The sequence below is a fragment of the Fringilla coelebs genome (genome assembly GCF_963513975.1).
Source record: "Fringilla coelebs genome assembly, chromosome: 21".
NCBI lineage: Eukaryota > Metazoa > Chordata > Aves > Passeriformes > Fringillidae > Fringilla > Fringilla coelebs.
In genome coordinates, this window is record NC_140047.1 from 11608315 (window position 1) to 11624552 (window position 16238).

A 16238-nucleotide genomic window follows, 5' to 3' on the forward strand; every position below is an offset into this window, starting at 1 on the left:
GGGACGAGGCGGGCCGGGAGAGGAGCGGGAGGAGCCGGGGCTGAGGGACGAGGCGGGCCGGGAGAGGAGCGGGAGGAGCCGGGGCTGAGGGACGAGGCGGGCCGGGAGAGGAGCGGGAGGAGCGCGGCGGAGCTCGGTCGGGGGCGGAGCGGGGCCGGGGGCGGAGCGGGGCCGGGGGCGGAGCTCGGTCGGGAGCCGGAGCCGGGCCGGGGGCGGGAGCGGGGCCGGGGGCGGAGCGGGGCCGGGGCCGGGGGCGGAGCGGGGCCGGGGCCGGGGGCGGAGCGGGGCCGGGGGCGGAGCGGGGCCGGGGCCGGGGGCGGAGCGGGGCCGGGGGCGGAGCGGGGCCGGCGCCGCTTCCGCCCCGCGCGGCGCTTCCGGGTCGGCGGTGTCCGGGGAAGCGGCGGCGGCCGCGGGACCGGCGAGGCCCGGCTGGGCATGGGCGGTGAGGAGCGAGGGGGCGGAGGACCGGGAGAGAAGGGGACAGCCGGGTCGGGGCCGCGGGGGAGCGGCGGTGACAGGCCATCCATGCCTCGGAGCAGAGCAGCCTCCGCGGGCCGGGCCGGGCCGGGCCGGGCCGGGCTGGGCTGGGCTGAGGGGACCCGCCCGCTCCCCGGGGCCCGGCCCCGCCGCCGTTTGGGGCCGTTGGTTTGGTTCTTTAACGGATTCTGCTCCGGGAGACCCGATTTTTTAACGTGTTGTAACAGATGCGATGTTAAAAGGCTTTCTGTTACCTTTAAATGGTCCCTGCCGGTGGGATTTTTTAGTGTGGAACCCATTTCTGTTTGATTTGCAGGTACTGCCAGGCCTTGAGGGCTTCAGTGGCGCTGGAAATGCAGTAAACCAGCGGATGAGGCTCAGAATTCAGTCTCAGCGTTTGGAAGCTTTAGGCAAGAGTGCCAGCGTATTAAACGTTGGCGGTCGTGGCTGTCCAAAGGACCTGGATATTTCAGGGCTGTAGAGCAGTAAAATGTTTGCCAAATTGAAGAAGAAGATCGCAGAGGAGGCGGCGGTGGCTCCCAGGCCCGGAGGAAGCGCCCGCATGCCCAGGTCTGTCAGCAGGGAATCGATCACGTCCGTGGGAGCAGACTCCGGAGACGACTTTGTGAGTTACACCTTGCTTTGAAATCTCCTTCCTCTGACAGTATTTTTGTTATGGTTTTGCAGACAACCATTTTAAGTCTAGTGTGTGATTTGAAAACGTGCTGTGGTGTCTTTGTAAGTGTATCTCCTAATGCATAAATGTATCATTAGCTTGAGTGAAATTAAATATTGAAGAGAAAACGTTTGTTAAGCATGGTAGTTGCCAGGAGGCTTTCATTCCCGTGTAAACAGTTTTCATTTTACCTCTGGGTTTCCTGGTGCTCTTCCTGCCTGAGACATTGTATATGTCTCTGCTGGAAACCTGTGCGGTGTTGTTGCAGTCAAAGCCGTTGTAGTTCCTCTTTTTCACTATAAAACATTGTTCAAACAAGTGGTAAAGTTCCAGGAGTGCATGGGTTAAGTGAGACCCTGGAATGCTCTGGACCTCTGCCCTGGATGCTGGCTGTCACATTTCTGAAAGCCTGGATTAAGGCAGTGTCACCCCACTGCTGGGGCCAGCAGCAAGTCTCTGTTTGGTGTCTGCAGAGTGAAGAAGTTGTTTACACAGTTGGGTTTGAAATAATTTTTTTTTGAAGCTCAGCTGAAATTTCAGTTGTGTTAAGCAGGAAGTTGGAGCTCCTAATGGTTAAATACATGTTATAGTGGAAATATATTAGTCTTGTGTTTTTCTGAGTTTTTTCTTTCTCTTTAGCACTCTGGGAAATTTTCATGTAGAAATTCTGTTTGCCATCTTGCAAGTTTGTAGAACAGAAAACAAATAGTGGCAAACAAATAATGAATTGGCAAAACAAAATAATGAAATAATGTAATGGCAAAACAAGTAATTAATTTGAATGGTCTTCAGAAAACCTCCAAGAGTTACTTGTTTTATCAATATTCATTTAACTGCTCTTGCTGTTGGCTTTGATGGAGCAAAACTTGCCAGAGGACTCATAAGTCAGTTATGCAGCAGCTTTTGCGTGGACAGATTGCTGCATCAGGGCTCAGTGAGTTTATCCCACCTGAAAAGCATTGCTGCTTCTCTTTTAATTACTTTGATGTTCAGGACTCTCTCTTTGGCCTTTCCTGGTGCCTGTGCTGTGGAGCCTGGTTTCCTCCCCCTCAGTGATTCCGTGGCCCCATCTCCTCAGTGGCAGTTTGGACAAACAGGCCCCAGCTCCTTCCCAAGCCCTGTGCTCTGGGGAGCAGGCAGCCTGGCACTATGAAGCCCTTGCTGGTTTTCTTTTTCAGCATTTTTAACGCATTCTGCTGTGCTAGTGCAATTTTCTACTCTATGGGAAAAACAAGTGCTGTTCCTAGGCAGGAGAGTGGTTATTATCCCAGACCTAATGTATGGCAGGATCACTCTTTCTGAATTTTGTAAGTTACAGAGTGTTGCTTTTCTCCCAAGGCTTCTGATGGAAGTAGCTCCAGAGAGGATCTTTCATCCCAGTTGTTAAGAAGAAATGAGCAAATAAGAAAACTGGAGGTGAAGCTATCTGGTATGTGCTGTGATACATATAAAACTTGTTATTTTAGGAATGTTTTCCTTTGAATTTACATGGTTTAATTTATTGAATATACATGGGGTTAGGGTCTTTTGAAAATTGATTTGTAGCAGCCCTGTTGATTGATGAGAAGGGAGCATCCAGCATCATTAATTTTTTATGAAGGCAACTGCGTATTTGCTGATTTCAACAATATATTTAGGTGATTGCTTGGAACAGCTGGGATAGTTTTCTGTCCCATGTTTCAAACAATATCTGTCCCCACTTGTGTGTTTGGTTTGTTTCTGATAGGGTCTGAGCTTTCTGACAGTAGCACAGTGCCATCCTTAAAGAAGTGGGCTTGGAAATGAAGAAGAAACCAAGAATTCAACATAAAACAGTCCTGAGGATTTTTTCTTTCTAATTCCTTGTTCTGTAAGGCTGTAGTGAAGGTGGCACTGCTCCCCATCCCTGTTGTAGGGAGGGGACCGGGGACTGGGTTGAATTGTGTTACACTGCTGCTTCCCAAAGCTCATGGGAAGCCTTGGAAAATTAGGAAAGGTTACAGCCAGATAAGGATTATTTTGATTTATTCTGGTGACTTATTTGGCTTCTGTTCAGTTCAAAAAAATATAGGCTTCAAAAATTATTTCACATCAAATTCAAAAGGCCCAAGTGCTCATCTGCTCGCACAAGGTAAATTTAAAAATGCTGGCTGGGGCTTAACACAAGAGAGGGAGGCTCTGGGTGTCAGGAGTCTCATGCAGGCAACCAGCCAGTGAGTAAATCCTCTTCTCCATCGTACAGGAACCTCTCCAGGGTGTGTGTACACTCTGTTTTGGTTTGTATTCCCTCCCGTGTCAGTTCTGCTGAGCAAGGGTGAGGGCAGTGCTGTGGGACTGCAACAAGGAGCAGATGGATGCAATGGCCATGAATTAATCCTTCCCTGCAGCCTGCAGTGCCAGACACCTTTTCTGAGCAGAGTGAAATGTGTCACTGTTCTGGGATGAAGTAAAAAGGGAGGACAGTTGTTCATTCTTTGGTTCTGCTCTTGTCTGTGTGACTGACACCCCTGGGACAGGCCCTTCTGTTTGTGCCAACCCTGTGGACAGTACAGAACTATTTGCTTGTGTTCATTGTTGTGGTCACCCAAGTTTTCCTCAGCAGGAATGATTTTCTGATTAAGAAAATCATTTTCATTTGCCACTCATCCTTTTTTCTTTTCTTTTTTTTTTCCTTTCTTTTTCTTTTTTATTTTTGTGTTACCCTAAAAATGTCCTTCCCCAATGTCTGTCCATTCCTGGTCTGTTCTTCTCCCTCCTCACACAAGATTATGCTGATCAGATCCGAAATCTGCAGAAGATAAAAGAGAAGCTTGAAAATGCATTAGAAAAGCATCAGGATTGTACGTATTTTTCTTTTTTTCCTTTTTGTTCAGTTAAGTTGAAAATTGCTGTGGTTGGAAGGAAAGAGGTTCGGTGTGCAGGTGTGCTAATGATTTCCTTTCAAGCTGTGCACCTCTGTAGTGTGAACAATTAGAACACAAGTTGTTACCTTATTTACAGTTTAAAAAGCAGCAGCAGTGTGTTGAATGAAGTTGTTGTTACGCTCCTTCTGCCACATTTGGGGCTAACATGCAGGAAAGACCTTTTGGAAACCTGCACCTTTGTTCTAACCCAGCAAGGAGCAGTGTTCCTGTCTGCTGCTAGCTTTGGCTCTGTGCCAGCCTGCAAGCAGCATGAGGGAATGAGTAGCACAGCGCTAGTGCTACAGTCAAGATGGGGCTAATTACTTGTAGAAGAAGCTCTTTAAAGTTATTTATAACTTACAGGAAAGTGAGAAGTAATTTTGAAAGATGAGTTTTTAATATAGCTGGTGGTTCTCTGTTGATAGCCTCCATGAGGAAGTTTCAGGAGCAGAATGAAGCTCATCAGGCCAGTCGAGCCAAGATGGCTGAGGGAATGGCTTTGGCCTTGGAAAAAAAGGACAAGGTAAGAGAGCTTGAGCAGGACTATTTAGACTCTCATGACCCGGATGTTTTAAGCAGGTGTTACTATTAATTAAAATAATTGTTCAGCCCTGTGTGTGAGCGTGCCAGCGCTGAGGGAAGGAGGGAGTGCTGAGCTCAGTGCCAGGAATGGTGCAGGACCTGCCACTGCTCAGACTGTTCCGACTGGTTTTAACAAGAGCCCACAAAAATTCCTAATGAAAGGTTAAGCTTGTGCTTGGATAAGATTCAATGGCAGTAGGCCTGTTGTCACATTTATTTTACTTGCATAAAACTTATGTATTCGGGTAGCATGAATGATTCCTCAGCCTTAATTCAAGCACTGGCTGTTACTGTACTGCTGCTGATTATTTTTTAATCATTACCAAAGCTTGGTATCTGCTAATGGTACAAATTCTTCTTTTTCTTTTTCTTTTTTTTTGAACCATAATTGCTGTCCTTGAAAGTCTGCAAATAGATTTTGATATCGTTTTTTCTCCTTTCTTTCTTTCTTGTTCAGGAGTGGATGGAAAAACTTGGTCAAGTTGAAAAGGTAATTAACCTTGGGTGTTTTTCTCAGAGGGTGTAGTGTAGCTCTTTGTATTTGCAAACACCATCCTGCACACTTCCAACTCTATCAGAACTCAACTCTCTTCAGCCCTTTTTATTATTTGGTCTTTGTTCAGAGGGAGAGGCCAGTCATTTGCTTTTTGTTACCAGCCCAAATACCTGGGGGAGGTCTTTCTGGTTTTGGTTTTCAGCGGGGAAGTAAAGAACGATGGGTCCTTCTGTAAGGTGCAACATTGTCCATTTTAAAGAGTTCAGCTTAGATGGTCATTGGTGGCATTGTAATGAATTCAGATTTCTTTCTATGTTTTTTTGGAGTTTGGTAATTTTCATTGTGACATGAATCTGAAAGGATTTCTAGTTGTATATGGAGCACCATCAGGAGCTGTATGGCTGCAAGACAAGATTTCTTTCCCAGAGAGTTTACCTGAACTCACATTAACCTGACATGAGCATACAGATATCATTTGATATCCTTTGGTTCTGTTCATTTATCAGGAAAAGAAATTGCTTCAAGCACAGTTACAAGAAATGAGGGAGCAGAGTTTGAATCTTTTCCAAAAACGAGATGAAATCGATGAACTGGAGGGCTTTCAGCAGCAGGAAATTGCCAAAGTTAAACACATGGTAAGAATATTTTATTAAACTTTTTATTTCCTAAAATTTTTACTAGGATATTAAGTTAGTAGTAGCCCAGCATACATTTTTTTACCCTTTATGCTTGTACACAGATTTGGTGTCAAAATCCTAACAGCAGGTACTGTACACAATAGTCTATTATCTCACTGAATTCAGCCCATAAATTAGTGAAACAGAGAAAAGGTTTATCAGTGTTCCTGGTCGTCTGTAATGCCAAAGATCATGTTGTCATGTCCAGCTGCTGAAGAAGGAAGAGTCTCTGAGCAGAGCGGAGCAGGAGCTGGAGGCGCGTGCCCAGGAGCTGAGCCGGGCCGGGGCGGAGCTGCGGGAGGCCAGGGCCGAGGCCTCGGGGCTCAGCAGGGACCTCCAGGACTTGCAGCAGCGGTTCCTGCAGCTGCAGGCTCGCAGGTATGGAGCTGAGGGCTTCACAGGAGCAGTGGATGTGTTTCCCCTGTATTTTTACTTCATGCTCACTTCTGTCTCTTTAGAAGAATTTATATGTGTAGTGAGTGGACTGAATTTTTGCCTCTGCTACAGCCATGGGGATGTAAATGCCAAGCCAATGATAGTAATACTTTTTTTGTAAATTATTTCCTTTTTTCATAGTTTGAATGCTTAACTGTCACTTTTTTTTTGAAAATGTATAATCAAGCAGTGGTTGATGATGGTGGCTGGTTTTAGGACAAGAAAACTTTGTTGATGTCCATTTTCATAAGCAGCAGAATTATCTGCTAAAGATTATTTTTCTGGAATGGTATGTCACTTGTTTTTATTCTCTTTCTGTGAAGAGATGAACTAATGACAGCTGAGACAAATGCAGAAAATAAGATCACTGCTCTGGAGTTAAGAGAACAGGAGCTACAAACTGTCATTCAGCAGCTTTCTGTAGACTTGCAAAATGTAAGTTTGAGCCAAGTGAGATTTGATTCAAAGAGCTCCATGTCTGCAGAAGTTAGATTAGATATCAGTTATGTGGTGTTGGAAATTTAAGTTTCAAAGTAAGTAATTTCTCAAAATGTTTAGGCTCGAGTGGCTGGTTCTGGTTGTGAGAAGAAACTGGAAATGTTACAAGTGGAGCATGAATCTCTGAAGGTGGAATATGAGCAGCAGAAGCAAAAGGTGAGGTGCTTTCAGATGCATGTGCTGCTCCTGGTGTAAGGGTGCACATTTGGGTAATGTTCACCTTTGTTTAGTTGGAAGTTTGGTGTCCAGAAAGTGTTCCAGGATCAAATTGTCTTTTTAAATAGGACTTTCCTTTCTATTGGCATTTCCAAAAGTCAAACCACAACAGATCAGCTGAAAGCTTCATTACAAAAAAGATGCTGTGATTTCTCATTCTCACAGATGACTTCTGAACTTGCTGAGAGAGATAGACTCACTGGACAGCTGCAGGAAAAGGTGTCTTCCCTGGAAAAAAAGCTAGAAAGAAATCTCTCAGGAGATGAACATGTGCAGGAGCTGCTCAAAGAGGTAATTACACAGTTAAAGGCTGCTTAGAGGTACAGTATTAGTGAGTTGTTTGTTTTGGGTTTTTTAGGTCTTACATTACTTCTCAGCCATGGAAAGAAAGCTGCTGATGTCACACAGCCACATTTGCCTTGGCAGAACATGTGGTGGCTGCACTGAGCCTGTTTGTGTAGGTCCTGCACAGATGTCTGTGTTGGGCTTTCTGCATTGTCTGTTTGGTCATTGCATTTGACTGCTTAAAAGGAAGAGAGCAGCTTTCTGCCATCCCCACAGGAGGTGGAACAATTTGGGAGTTTCTCTAATTAATCCTCACAAGTACAGTGAATGCTTTTCCTTGTTCTTGGCAAGGCAGTGGGGCAGGGAGGGGAACTGTTTGCACATAGGTGTGCAAACAGAATTTTGTATGCTGAAAACCTCAGCCTCAGAAGTGCTAAACAACAGCTGGAAACAGAAACTTAGCTGTGGTAAATCCCCTTTTTCTCATTGCTTCTTGATCTCTTTCTCAAGCACTGATGCTCCTGCTCAGAATCAGCAATGTTTCCCCAGATGGGTCTTGGGGATGTTTGCTTTTCCCTGGTCAGGGTGCCTACAGCCTCATCACTCTGTGTTGCTGTGACAAAAGGACTTGGCTTAGTAAACTCAAAGCAGTTTAAAGTTATCTAGAGATAGTAAAACATTCTGTCCCATTTTAGTTTGACCTTATAAATGATATAAATAAGAAAATTTTTATTACTCCCCCAACTTATGTCTTTGTCCATCCTTGCTTGTGTTCTTCACCTCAATGTAATCTTCAGAAAGCTGCTCTTGAGCAGAGGCTGGAGGAGAGCAGGCAGCAGGTACTGACAGACAGGACACAGCACAGCCAGGCTCTGAACCAGCTGGAAACACAGGTGAGCAGTTTTTAATTTCACCACAGATTCCCACTCTTTTTTTCATCCTCTATGCCCTACTCTACCTCCCCTCACTGCACTCCCTGCCAAAGGTGAGACTGCACATTTAATCACATTTAGTCTTGAAAGGAGAAGAACTGATCAGTGTCTCTGGGCATCTCCCCACTTCATGGGTGGAGGAGGGCCTAGAGGTGAAGATGGAGGTTTTGTGCAGATCCTCCCTGTAGTAAGAAACAAACAACTCAGGTGCAAGCACTGCTGGGGCAGTGCTGTGGTGAAGAATTTCTGAAACCTGCATGTTTCAAATAGGCAGCCTCTCTGTCTCTGTGGCTTCAGGGATTTAATGTTTACCTTCCCCTTGTGGGCCACTCTGTATTATGCAAACATTTTTAATAACATAGATGCCAGTGGATAAGGAATTTAATTAAGGTGTAATTTTAGAATAAAGAACTGGAAGAGAAACTACGGATTGCAACGGAAACATTGAAAAAGAGCAAAGAAGCAGCAGCTGACCAGGATCTGAAGATCCAGAAGCTGGTGAGTCTCCTGCATGTTTCCCTGACCAGTAACAGATCAGTCTTCAGCATCCCCAGAGACAATCACTTCTCTGTTTTGTTATTCGAGTGCTTGTTTTCTTGCTGTTTGTCTCCTGAACTCTGGTCTGTGAGTACATGACACTGCTGCCAAAGGAATAGTGTTCCTCAGTTTGAGAGTGTCTCATGGAATGGTGTCAGAATGATGTCAAAATACCATTCTATTAATGTGGTTTTCTTTATTCTCTTAAGCAAACTGATCTAGAGGATGAAAGAAAACAGGTGCAGCAACAGATTTTAAGTGAAAAACATCAGTATGATGAGAAAGTTACCGGGCTGGAGTCTCAGATTGCTGCTCTTGAAAAAGCTTGGGAATTGGATAAAACAACAACTCAGCACAGGATTGTAAGTACAGAAACTGTCTGGTGGGTTGTGAGAGTCTTTACAGCATGATTTTAACACAGCTTGTAGAGCTTGCTTGTTGCCTAAATGTTCTTATTCAGCACTCCTGGCATTACAATAGAAGATATCATACTTCGAGGCACTAAATATGACCAAAACATTAGATGTGTTTAATTGCTTAAACAAAGTATTAGAATAATTGTACTGTATATTTAAACACTCATTATTTTACAGAGCCAATTGGAAAAGGAAAATGAAAACCTCAAGGGAAGCAAAGAAGAGTATGAGAGTTCATTAAAACAACAGGAGTCTGAACTGAACAGGCTGAAGGTAAGGGCTGGGTGGGAACTGGCATTGTCTTGGAACAGAGCTGAGGCTGGGGAGCAGCAAACAACACACTGGGTTACATTCAGTGCTTGGAGGCCTGTTCTGTTCAGGTTGCAGGTACTTGGAGCTGTAAATCATCTCTGGTACTCAGCAGAAATGTGTTTGAGAGGCATTACAAAGGGCTGACCCTTTTCTGAACCAGGATGTTTGGGTCTGCCTAAATCAGGCAGAAATAATGCATTCCCATATTGTCAGGAATGTGAAGAGCTTGGAAATCCTGTTAGCAGTGATAAATGCAGAATGGGTCAACATCAGATTCCACTCACAGTGTTCAAACCAAAAAGTTAAAACTTAAATTAGCTGGGTGTTTACAGTTTATCCAATTTTGACTGTGATTTTAGATGGTTGAAATTTTTTTCATAGCTATTCCTAGATGCACAATTGGAATAGAGATCTGTTGTAGCAAGGAGCTACTTCTTTGTAATAAAGACTTCAAGCTGAAAGATCTTGTAAGCATTGGGTTTGTTTGGGTTCTTACATCAGTTGTGTGTTGCTCCTGCATATGCAGAAAGCAGCAGTCAGTAAAACAAACCTCACTCATTTGGAAATTGTAGTGTGTCAGAACACTTTAATTGTAGTCCTAGTAGATGTGGGGTTAAAGATGAGAGACTGACTTGATTTAGTTGTCTCACATAACCTCTCAATTAATTCTGGTTTGCAGAATGAGATGAGCAGCAGAGAAACTGTCAGTGTGGAAATTGCCAAAGCGCTGGAAGAAACAAGGAAACACAGAGAGGAATTACAAGAGCAGGTTGGTGAATAATGACTGTTTTAAAATGTATTTGAGACACCCCAACCTTTCAAAGAGCAGACTAGGTTTGGATTTAGTTATCCTAACATTCAAGACCCTTGGTCAGAATCACATCCACAGCATGTGAGACAGCAGTGGTTGCCTCAGTAAGCCTGAGACTGTTTCAGAGCCCTGTCATCTGTGAGGTGTTACTGTCTCAGTGCACTGGCCATGGGGAGTCTCTGACATCTGGCAGCTTCTTTGAGAGAAACCTGTTTGTTCTGGTTAGTTCCTTTCAGTGCCTGTGTCCTGGGTTCCTCCAGAGCAGAGCAATTGTAAAATTGTACATTTCCTCACAGGGAGGAGCCTGTATCCACTACCAACTGTCAGTTCTAGGTAGTCTTATTTTCTTATTTTGCTCTTCCTATATAAAAAATAGTGGATAATGTGAGCTTGTGTTTGCTTGAAGTAGGAACTGTCAACTGAGGAGGTTTGACAGGAGTTAGTCCCATCTTTTGGTTTCTTTATTCCTCTGGGGCTGCTGTAGATCTGTGCTTGCTGGGTCAGATCTGTGTAGAAGGGGTTTAAGGCCATCTCCTGTTTTGCTCAGGGGCTTTTGCAGCTGCCACATGCTGGCTGTGACAATCTGTTGGTGGCACAGAAGCCAAGTGGGGTTTAGCTCTTCCAGTAATAACTTCAGTGGTTGTTCCTGAGGGCAGCATTGTGGAGGTGATGCCTGCTGGGCCTCTGAAGGATGTTGGATCTTTCAAAACCTTCTTCCTGTTTTATATCTTCAATGACTTCTGTTCATTGTTTTCCTGTTTTGAAGGTTTCACACCTGAATACCCTAATAAAGGAGAAAGACCAGCTGATTGATGAAAAATGTGATCTGCTGCTAAAACAGAAGGAAGAACTCAACCAACTCAGTCAAGGTTAGACCAAACGAGTCTACTGCATCCCAGACAACTGAAGTAGAGTCTCTAGTTCTGGCCTTGCCTGGTAGATTGTAATTTTTCTAGATTCCTCTTTCATATTTAATCTTTTAGCATTTTCAAAATGCACTAACAATTGGACAGTCACTTATCTGTCTTCCTGTCTCTCCCTGGTCTTCATGACAGACCAAATGGATTAGAATCTCCCATCTGATGTGCAACACTGATACTAAGCAGGTCTCTCCTTTCCCAGACCATGAAGCTGTCTTGCTGCAGGTGCATCAGCTACAGCTGGACATAGAAGCAAGGCAGAGCCAAGCAGTGGAGATAGAGGAAACAGCAAGAAAAGAAATTGATGAGCTGAAGCTGCAGGTACAGGCGTGCCTGTTGGCCAGAGAGCATGAGAAAAATGTGAGTGCAGTTGCAAATCCATTCTCAGACTTTTGGGGAAAGAGGGAGGTGTGCAGGAGCCCCCCAGGTCTGTCCTGCCTGGACAACCAAAAGAAGTCTGCCTTTCTCCCTGGGGAATGTTCTTGGGCTGCAAATGTCATGATATCTCTCCGTGTTTATTTTTATAGGTTTTAGAACTGGAGGAATCAACGAGGGCCTTGAACAATGAGCATTTGCCTTCTCCAGAAAACTCTGTGGTGGAACAGAATGGAGAGGTGGCAGCTGCAGATGTTGTTCAACTTCAGAAGGATAACAGAGAGCTGGAACAGCAAATTGCTGAGAAAAACAAGGTGAACAGAAACAGCTGGTAGTCTTTCCCTTTTTAATTAGGAAGCCAAGTAGTTGGTGCTGCCTGTGCTGCAGCCTTAAAAGGACAGGCCTGTTCATTTGAATCCAGTATGCTGTGAGTAAATGCTTTTCTCTGGATTGCACAAGTATATACCAACCATGAATAAAAACTGCAGCAAGAGCTGCATGAATCCTGATCTATTTTGGCACAAAGATGCACCCAATGATACTATTTACAGCTTTCCTGCAGAGCCCTCTGAGTGAATTGTCACATAAAAGCCCCAGTGTCCTGTCACATGCCTGCTGCTGTGTGCAGCTGGCAGGGCAAGGATTTCAGGTTGCTTATTCACAGCTGTCAGTGTTGCTTAATTATTATTTCATTCAGTACTCATTTATCTTGGGTTTTTCCAGATACCTGGGGGTCCTGACAATGAATACTGTGTTAAACTCTCCTTTGCTGTGCTTACAGATGATAAAGCAACTTCAGCAAAGAATGACAGAACTGAAGAAAACTCTCCAGAAAGAGCTGGTAAGGGTTGTGTGTGACCCCATGATGGATGAGGAGCTGTTGATGCCCAGTTTGTACCCACCTGTGGGTACAACCCTCTTTAGATATCCTGAACCCAGACCCCTCCCAGTGTCAAGCTAACAGCATCTGCAACATACTTCTCTTTTTCCTCTGTGTTTTTTTTTTGTTTTTCTGTAGAAAATAAGGCCTGACAGTGAGGTACCTGAGCTACGTGCAAATTCTGAAGTGCCTAATGCTTCTTCTGTGACTGTCACCAACAACTCTGACTTGAACGACTCCAGGGAGATAAACTTCGAGTACCTTAAACATGTTGTACTAAAGTTCATGTCCTGCAGGGAATCTGAGGTAAAGGTGCCACTTTTCTTCTCTTTCTATAGAATTTGCCACCTGTCACCTCCTAAGGACACTTTATGCCAATTCCATAATTTTGCAAAAAGTGTACAGTGGGGGCAATAAAACAAAATAGCTGACAGCAACGTGTTTGGAACACAACTCTGTGGTTTCTTTCAGGCATTCCATCTCATTAAAGCTGTGTCTGTGTTACTGAATTTTTCACAAGAGGAAGAAAACATGCTCAAAGAAACTCTGGAGTACAAGGTAAGGGTTCTGTGACATGTGTAGTCTCTAATGAGACACTGAAAATTCCTAGGTGCTGGAAGATTATGAAAAGTGTCTTTTTTCCAAATGTTAGCTACAGTAATAAATGTTATTTATTATTTAAATGTTAGCTGACCACATGCATGCCAGGAATTGTCCCTTTCAGTGAGGGAAATAGCAGCTTTCTGGTGCTCAGAGGAGTTGGAGCACAGCTTTGCCCAGTGGACTTGATCTGTGGGGAGAAACTGGGAGCTCCTTGCCCAAACAGAGTCAGTGTTTAACAGCAGGAGCCTAATTCTGGGTTTGTCCTTTTCACATTGGGCTCAGATACCAAGATCTGTGTCTCCCTTCCATGGGCTAAGATCTGCATGGCCCTGGCTGTGTGGTGGTTAGGGAATGTTCAACAGTGAGTGCTGCCTCAGCTCCAGGTCCTGCATCATCCCTGCCCACCCAGGGAGTTGGGATGTTCAGTCTGCAGATGAAGAGATTTCCTCACCGTCTGCTTCAGGGAACACTAATGCTACATTGACTAAAGGCACCATGTTTAAATGACTGTAGAGTTCTAATTTGAAATTATTTTAAAGGAATACATGTAAGTATAATCTTCAGTCATTTTCACCTCTGGGCAGTGGGTGCTGTTCCTTCCAGATCTGATTGTGTGAAGCTGCCTCCCCTTCTTCAGTCTGGAGTCTGGAGCATTCTGATTTATAAATGGCTCTTTCCATCAAACGATGAGAACACGGCTGTGTACCATGTAATTTCTTTTTCACACCTGGGAAGTGTGAGCCCTGTGTGATGTGTGCTGTGCTGTTGTGTCCTAGATGTCCTGGTTTGGGTCAAAGCCATCCCCCAAAGGCAGCATCCGCCCGTCTATCTCGAGCCCAAGGACTCTGTGGCCTTAAGGGAACCCGAAGGTGGCAGGCAGTATCCAGGCACTTCTTTCTGTGAAAAGAACGCTGCACACACTGCTCCAGGTGTGTCTTAATCACTGTCATTGCAGTATTTTGTACAAGAACTTCTGGCTCTGTTTACAAAACTAATACTGTGCAAGGAGACATTTTCACTACAGACTGGAACAGCTCTGGGCTGGAGTCAGGACCACCTCGGTGTCTGTGATGGGAGCAGCTCCTTGTGCTCAGCACTCCTGGCTTCCTGGCACCAGAGGGTTCCGAGCACCGTGCTGGCAGCAGGGCTGCCAGTTCAGTCTCTTGGGATGGTGATTCCAGCTGCTGTTCCAGGGTGCTGCAGTCCAGTGACTCTGGGCACAGAAAAGCTGCTTGTCTGGCTGTGGGAAGCCAGCAATGAAAAATGTGTTGGCAGAACAGTGTTAAGAGTGGGATGGTTTGCAAAGCCTTTCACAGGACAGGAGCAGGAGCTTTAACCAAAAAAGAACTCTGCCTTGCCTTCTAATACTGACATTAACTAATGGTTGGCATTTTTTCATATCACTGTGTAATTTAAGGTGCATTTATCCTGGCCTGCAGCCCTCAAGGCTGCATGTTGATGATTATTTAATTTGAGAGCACAACTTTAGAGTTGTCTGATTTTACTTTTCTTAAAGAAAAATAATATTTAAAATGGTCTTAATTATAGTACCTAATCCTCAGTCGCCTTTAAAACTAATCCATTAGCCTGTTCCATGGGTTGTTAGCAGTGGGAAAAGGGGTAGGAAACCATTTTAAATTTTTAAAGCTGAGTTCTAGGTATTGTAAATCCACACTGAAAAATACCTTTTATTTAAAAAAAAAATAAAAATCTAGTTACAAAGGGGGAAGAATGCTGGTACTAAACATTTTGATTCATTTTTTTTCTTCCAAGTCTGCTAGCAACAAATCCTTATAACCAGGATCTGCCTCTTTGGTTGTGGTTTTCTGTACTTCAAATACCGATGCCTAAAAAATGTTATGAATATGTTAACTGTTAACTCCTGGCTATTACAGTAGAAGAAATGCTGCTCATGAGGGGTTTGAGGGCAAAATTCAACTCTTAGTGAACAAGTTGTGGTTTCAGCAGCTTGTTTTCCTAATACAATAAGGACAGGGGACCAAGGTGGCACTTCCTCCCTGGAAGCACAATTTTGCCCAGAGTTATTAACACCACTGCAAAATCTGGATCCAAATGGGAAGCAGCACTAACTGATTTCTGGAAACTGAGACCTGTTTCAAAAAACTTACACATGTATTGAATTCAGCAAGCATGCTGCAGTTCTGGAAATTCTCTTACAAGTTGATGCTTCTGTTAAATGTATTCAGGATAATTCAAGCTTTCTCCAGTGGAGCTCCAGCAGGAGGTGAATGTGCAGATCCAGAGGATCCAGAGCCTGCTGGTCTCCCAGACAGCCCCACCCCAGACACAGGTACTGCCAGGAGCTGTTACTGGGCACAGGTGCTGCTCCTCATTTAGAGCCAGGTTGGATTTGTCTGAAGTTAAGAAAACCAACAGATTTTTTTGGTACACTAAAGCTTGTCCAAACAGTCTTTAGTAACCAGATTCATGGCACTTCCAGACAGGACAGAGCATGGAAGGGTTCAGCCCTGCTCTGCTGTGAAAATAGACAATCAAAAAGTACATTTATTTCAATTGTTTCTCTGCTGAGACACAGCGGGGTGGAATAACCCTGGGAAGATTTTATTCTCTGAGATCTTTTCCTTTCTAGTGTCCCTTTGCCCTGCCCTGTTTCTGTGGGACCAGGGATCAGGACTCCCTCACTCCCCCTGCTCCCTGCTGAATGACTGTTGGGTTTATGTTGATCCTGGCTTCAAAGGTTACTGCTGAACAGTAAGGAAAGCAGGACAGGCAACCTGGAACAGAGTGACAAAGTAAAATCTTATGTTATATATTCACTAACAACTTCAGTTTCAGATCCCAAAGCTCATAAAGGATCAACTTACCATAAACTAGTTCTTAAGTGTTGAATTTTCGTTAGGTATCAGAGCAAGACTGGTGTGTATACATGTATTAAAAAGCTAATGCACTTTCCCTTGTCTCAGAACAGTGGTTATACATAATCCTTTCTATCACCATTGGACTTCTTTCCTTCTATGCTGTAAATATGGATTGTATGATGAAACACTATGAAATTTGTGGTGCAATACATTTTGGATCAAACCCCAATCTTGATTTCTTTCTTTTTATAGTTCTGGTTATCTCCCCTGGGATGCTATAGCTATTTAAAATTGACTTTTAAACCATGACCCAAGCCCCACCTTTGCCCAGGGTGAGGATGGGTGTGCCAGCTGTGCCACCAAGGCCTCTCACAGGGACCTGTGCCAC

The 16238-nt window shown here is 44.4% G+C and overlaps 1 protein-coding gene across 2 annotated transcripts; it reads left to right on the forward strand.

The window, feature by feature from the left end:
* The first annotated feature begins 348 nt into the window (after window positions 1-348).
* Window positions 349-16079, forward strand: GOLGA1 (golgin A1). Of its 2 annotated transcripts, XR_014616667.1 has the most exons (24): window positions 349-442; window positions 794-1102; window positions 2492-2582; window positions 3898-3972; window positions 4461-4558; window positions 5075-5107; window positions 5620-5748; window positions 5999-6168; window positions 6549-6660; window positions 6784-6879; window positions 7105-7230; window positions 8022-8117; window positions 8559-8654; window positions 8903-9055; window positions 9287-9382; window positions 10101-10190; window positions 10999-11101; window positions 11355-11512; window positions 11680-11841; window positions 12309-12368; window positions 12546-12713; window positions 12879-12965; window positions 13787-13939; window positions 15218-16079. XR_014616667.1 is itself a non-coding variant. In XM_084219694.1 (23 exons), exons 2-23 carry the CDS (start codon window positions 968-970, stop codon window positions 13865-13867), a joined length of 2415 nt encoding a protein of 804 aa, XP_084075820.1. In that variant the 5' UTR covers window positions 349-442; window positions 794-967; the 3' UTR covers window positions 13868-16079. The 2 variants fall into 2 exon arrangements, 1 of the variants encoding a protein (XP_084075820.1); XM_084219694.1 differs by having other exon boundaries at window positions 13787-16079.
* The last annotated feature ends 159 nt before the right edge of the window (window positions 16080-16238 follow it).

Bases quoted from the DNA above. Each gene is read 5' to 3' on its own strand.
- GOLGA1 (XM_084219694.1), top strand. From the start codon at position 968: ATGTTTGCCAAATTGAAGAAGAAGATCGCAGAGGAGGCGGCGGTGGCT. The intron at 5,749-5,998 runs GTAAGAATATTT...TGTCATGTCCAG, and splicing joins TTGCCAAAGTTAAACACATG to CTGCTGAAGAAGGAAGAGTC. The intron at 7,231-8,021 runs GTAATTACACAG...TGTAATCTTCAG, and splicing joins TGCAGGAGCTGCTCAAAGAG to AAAGCTGCTCTTGAGCAGAG.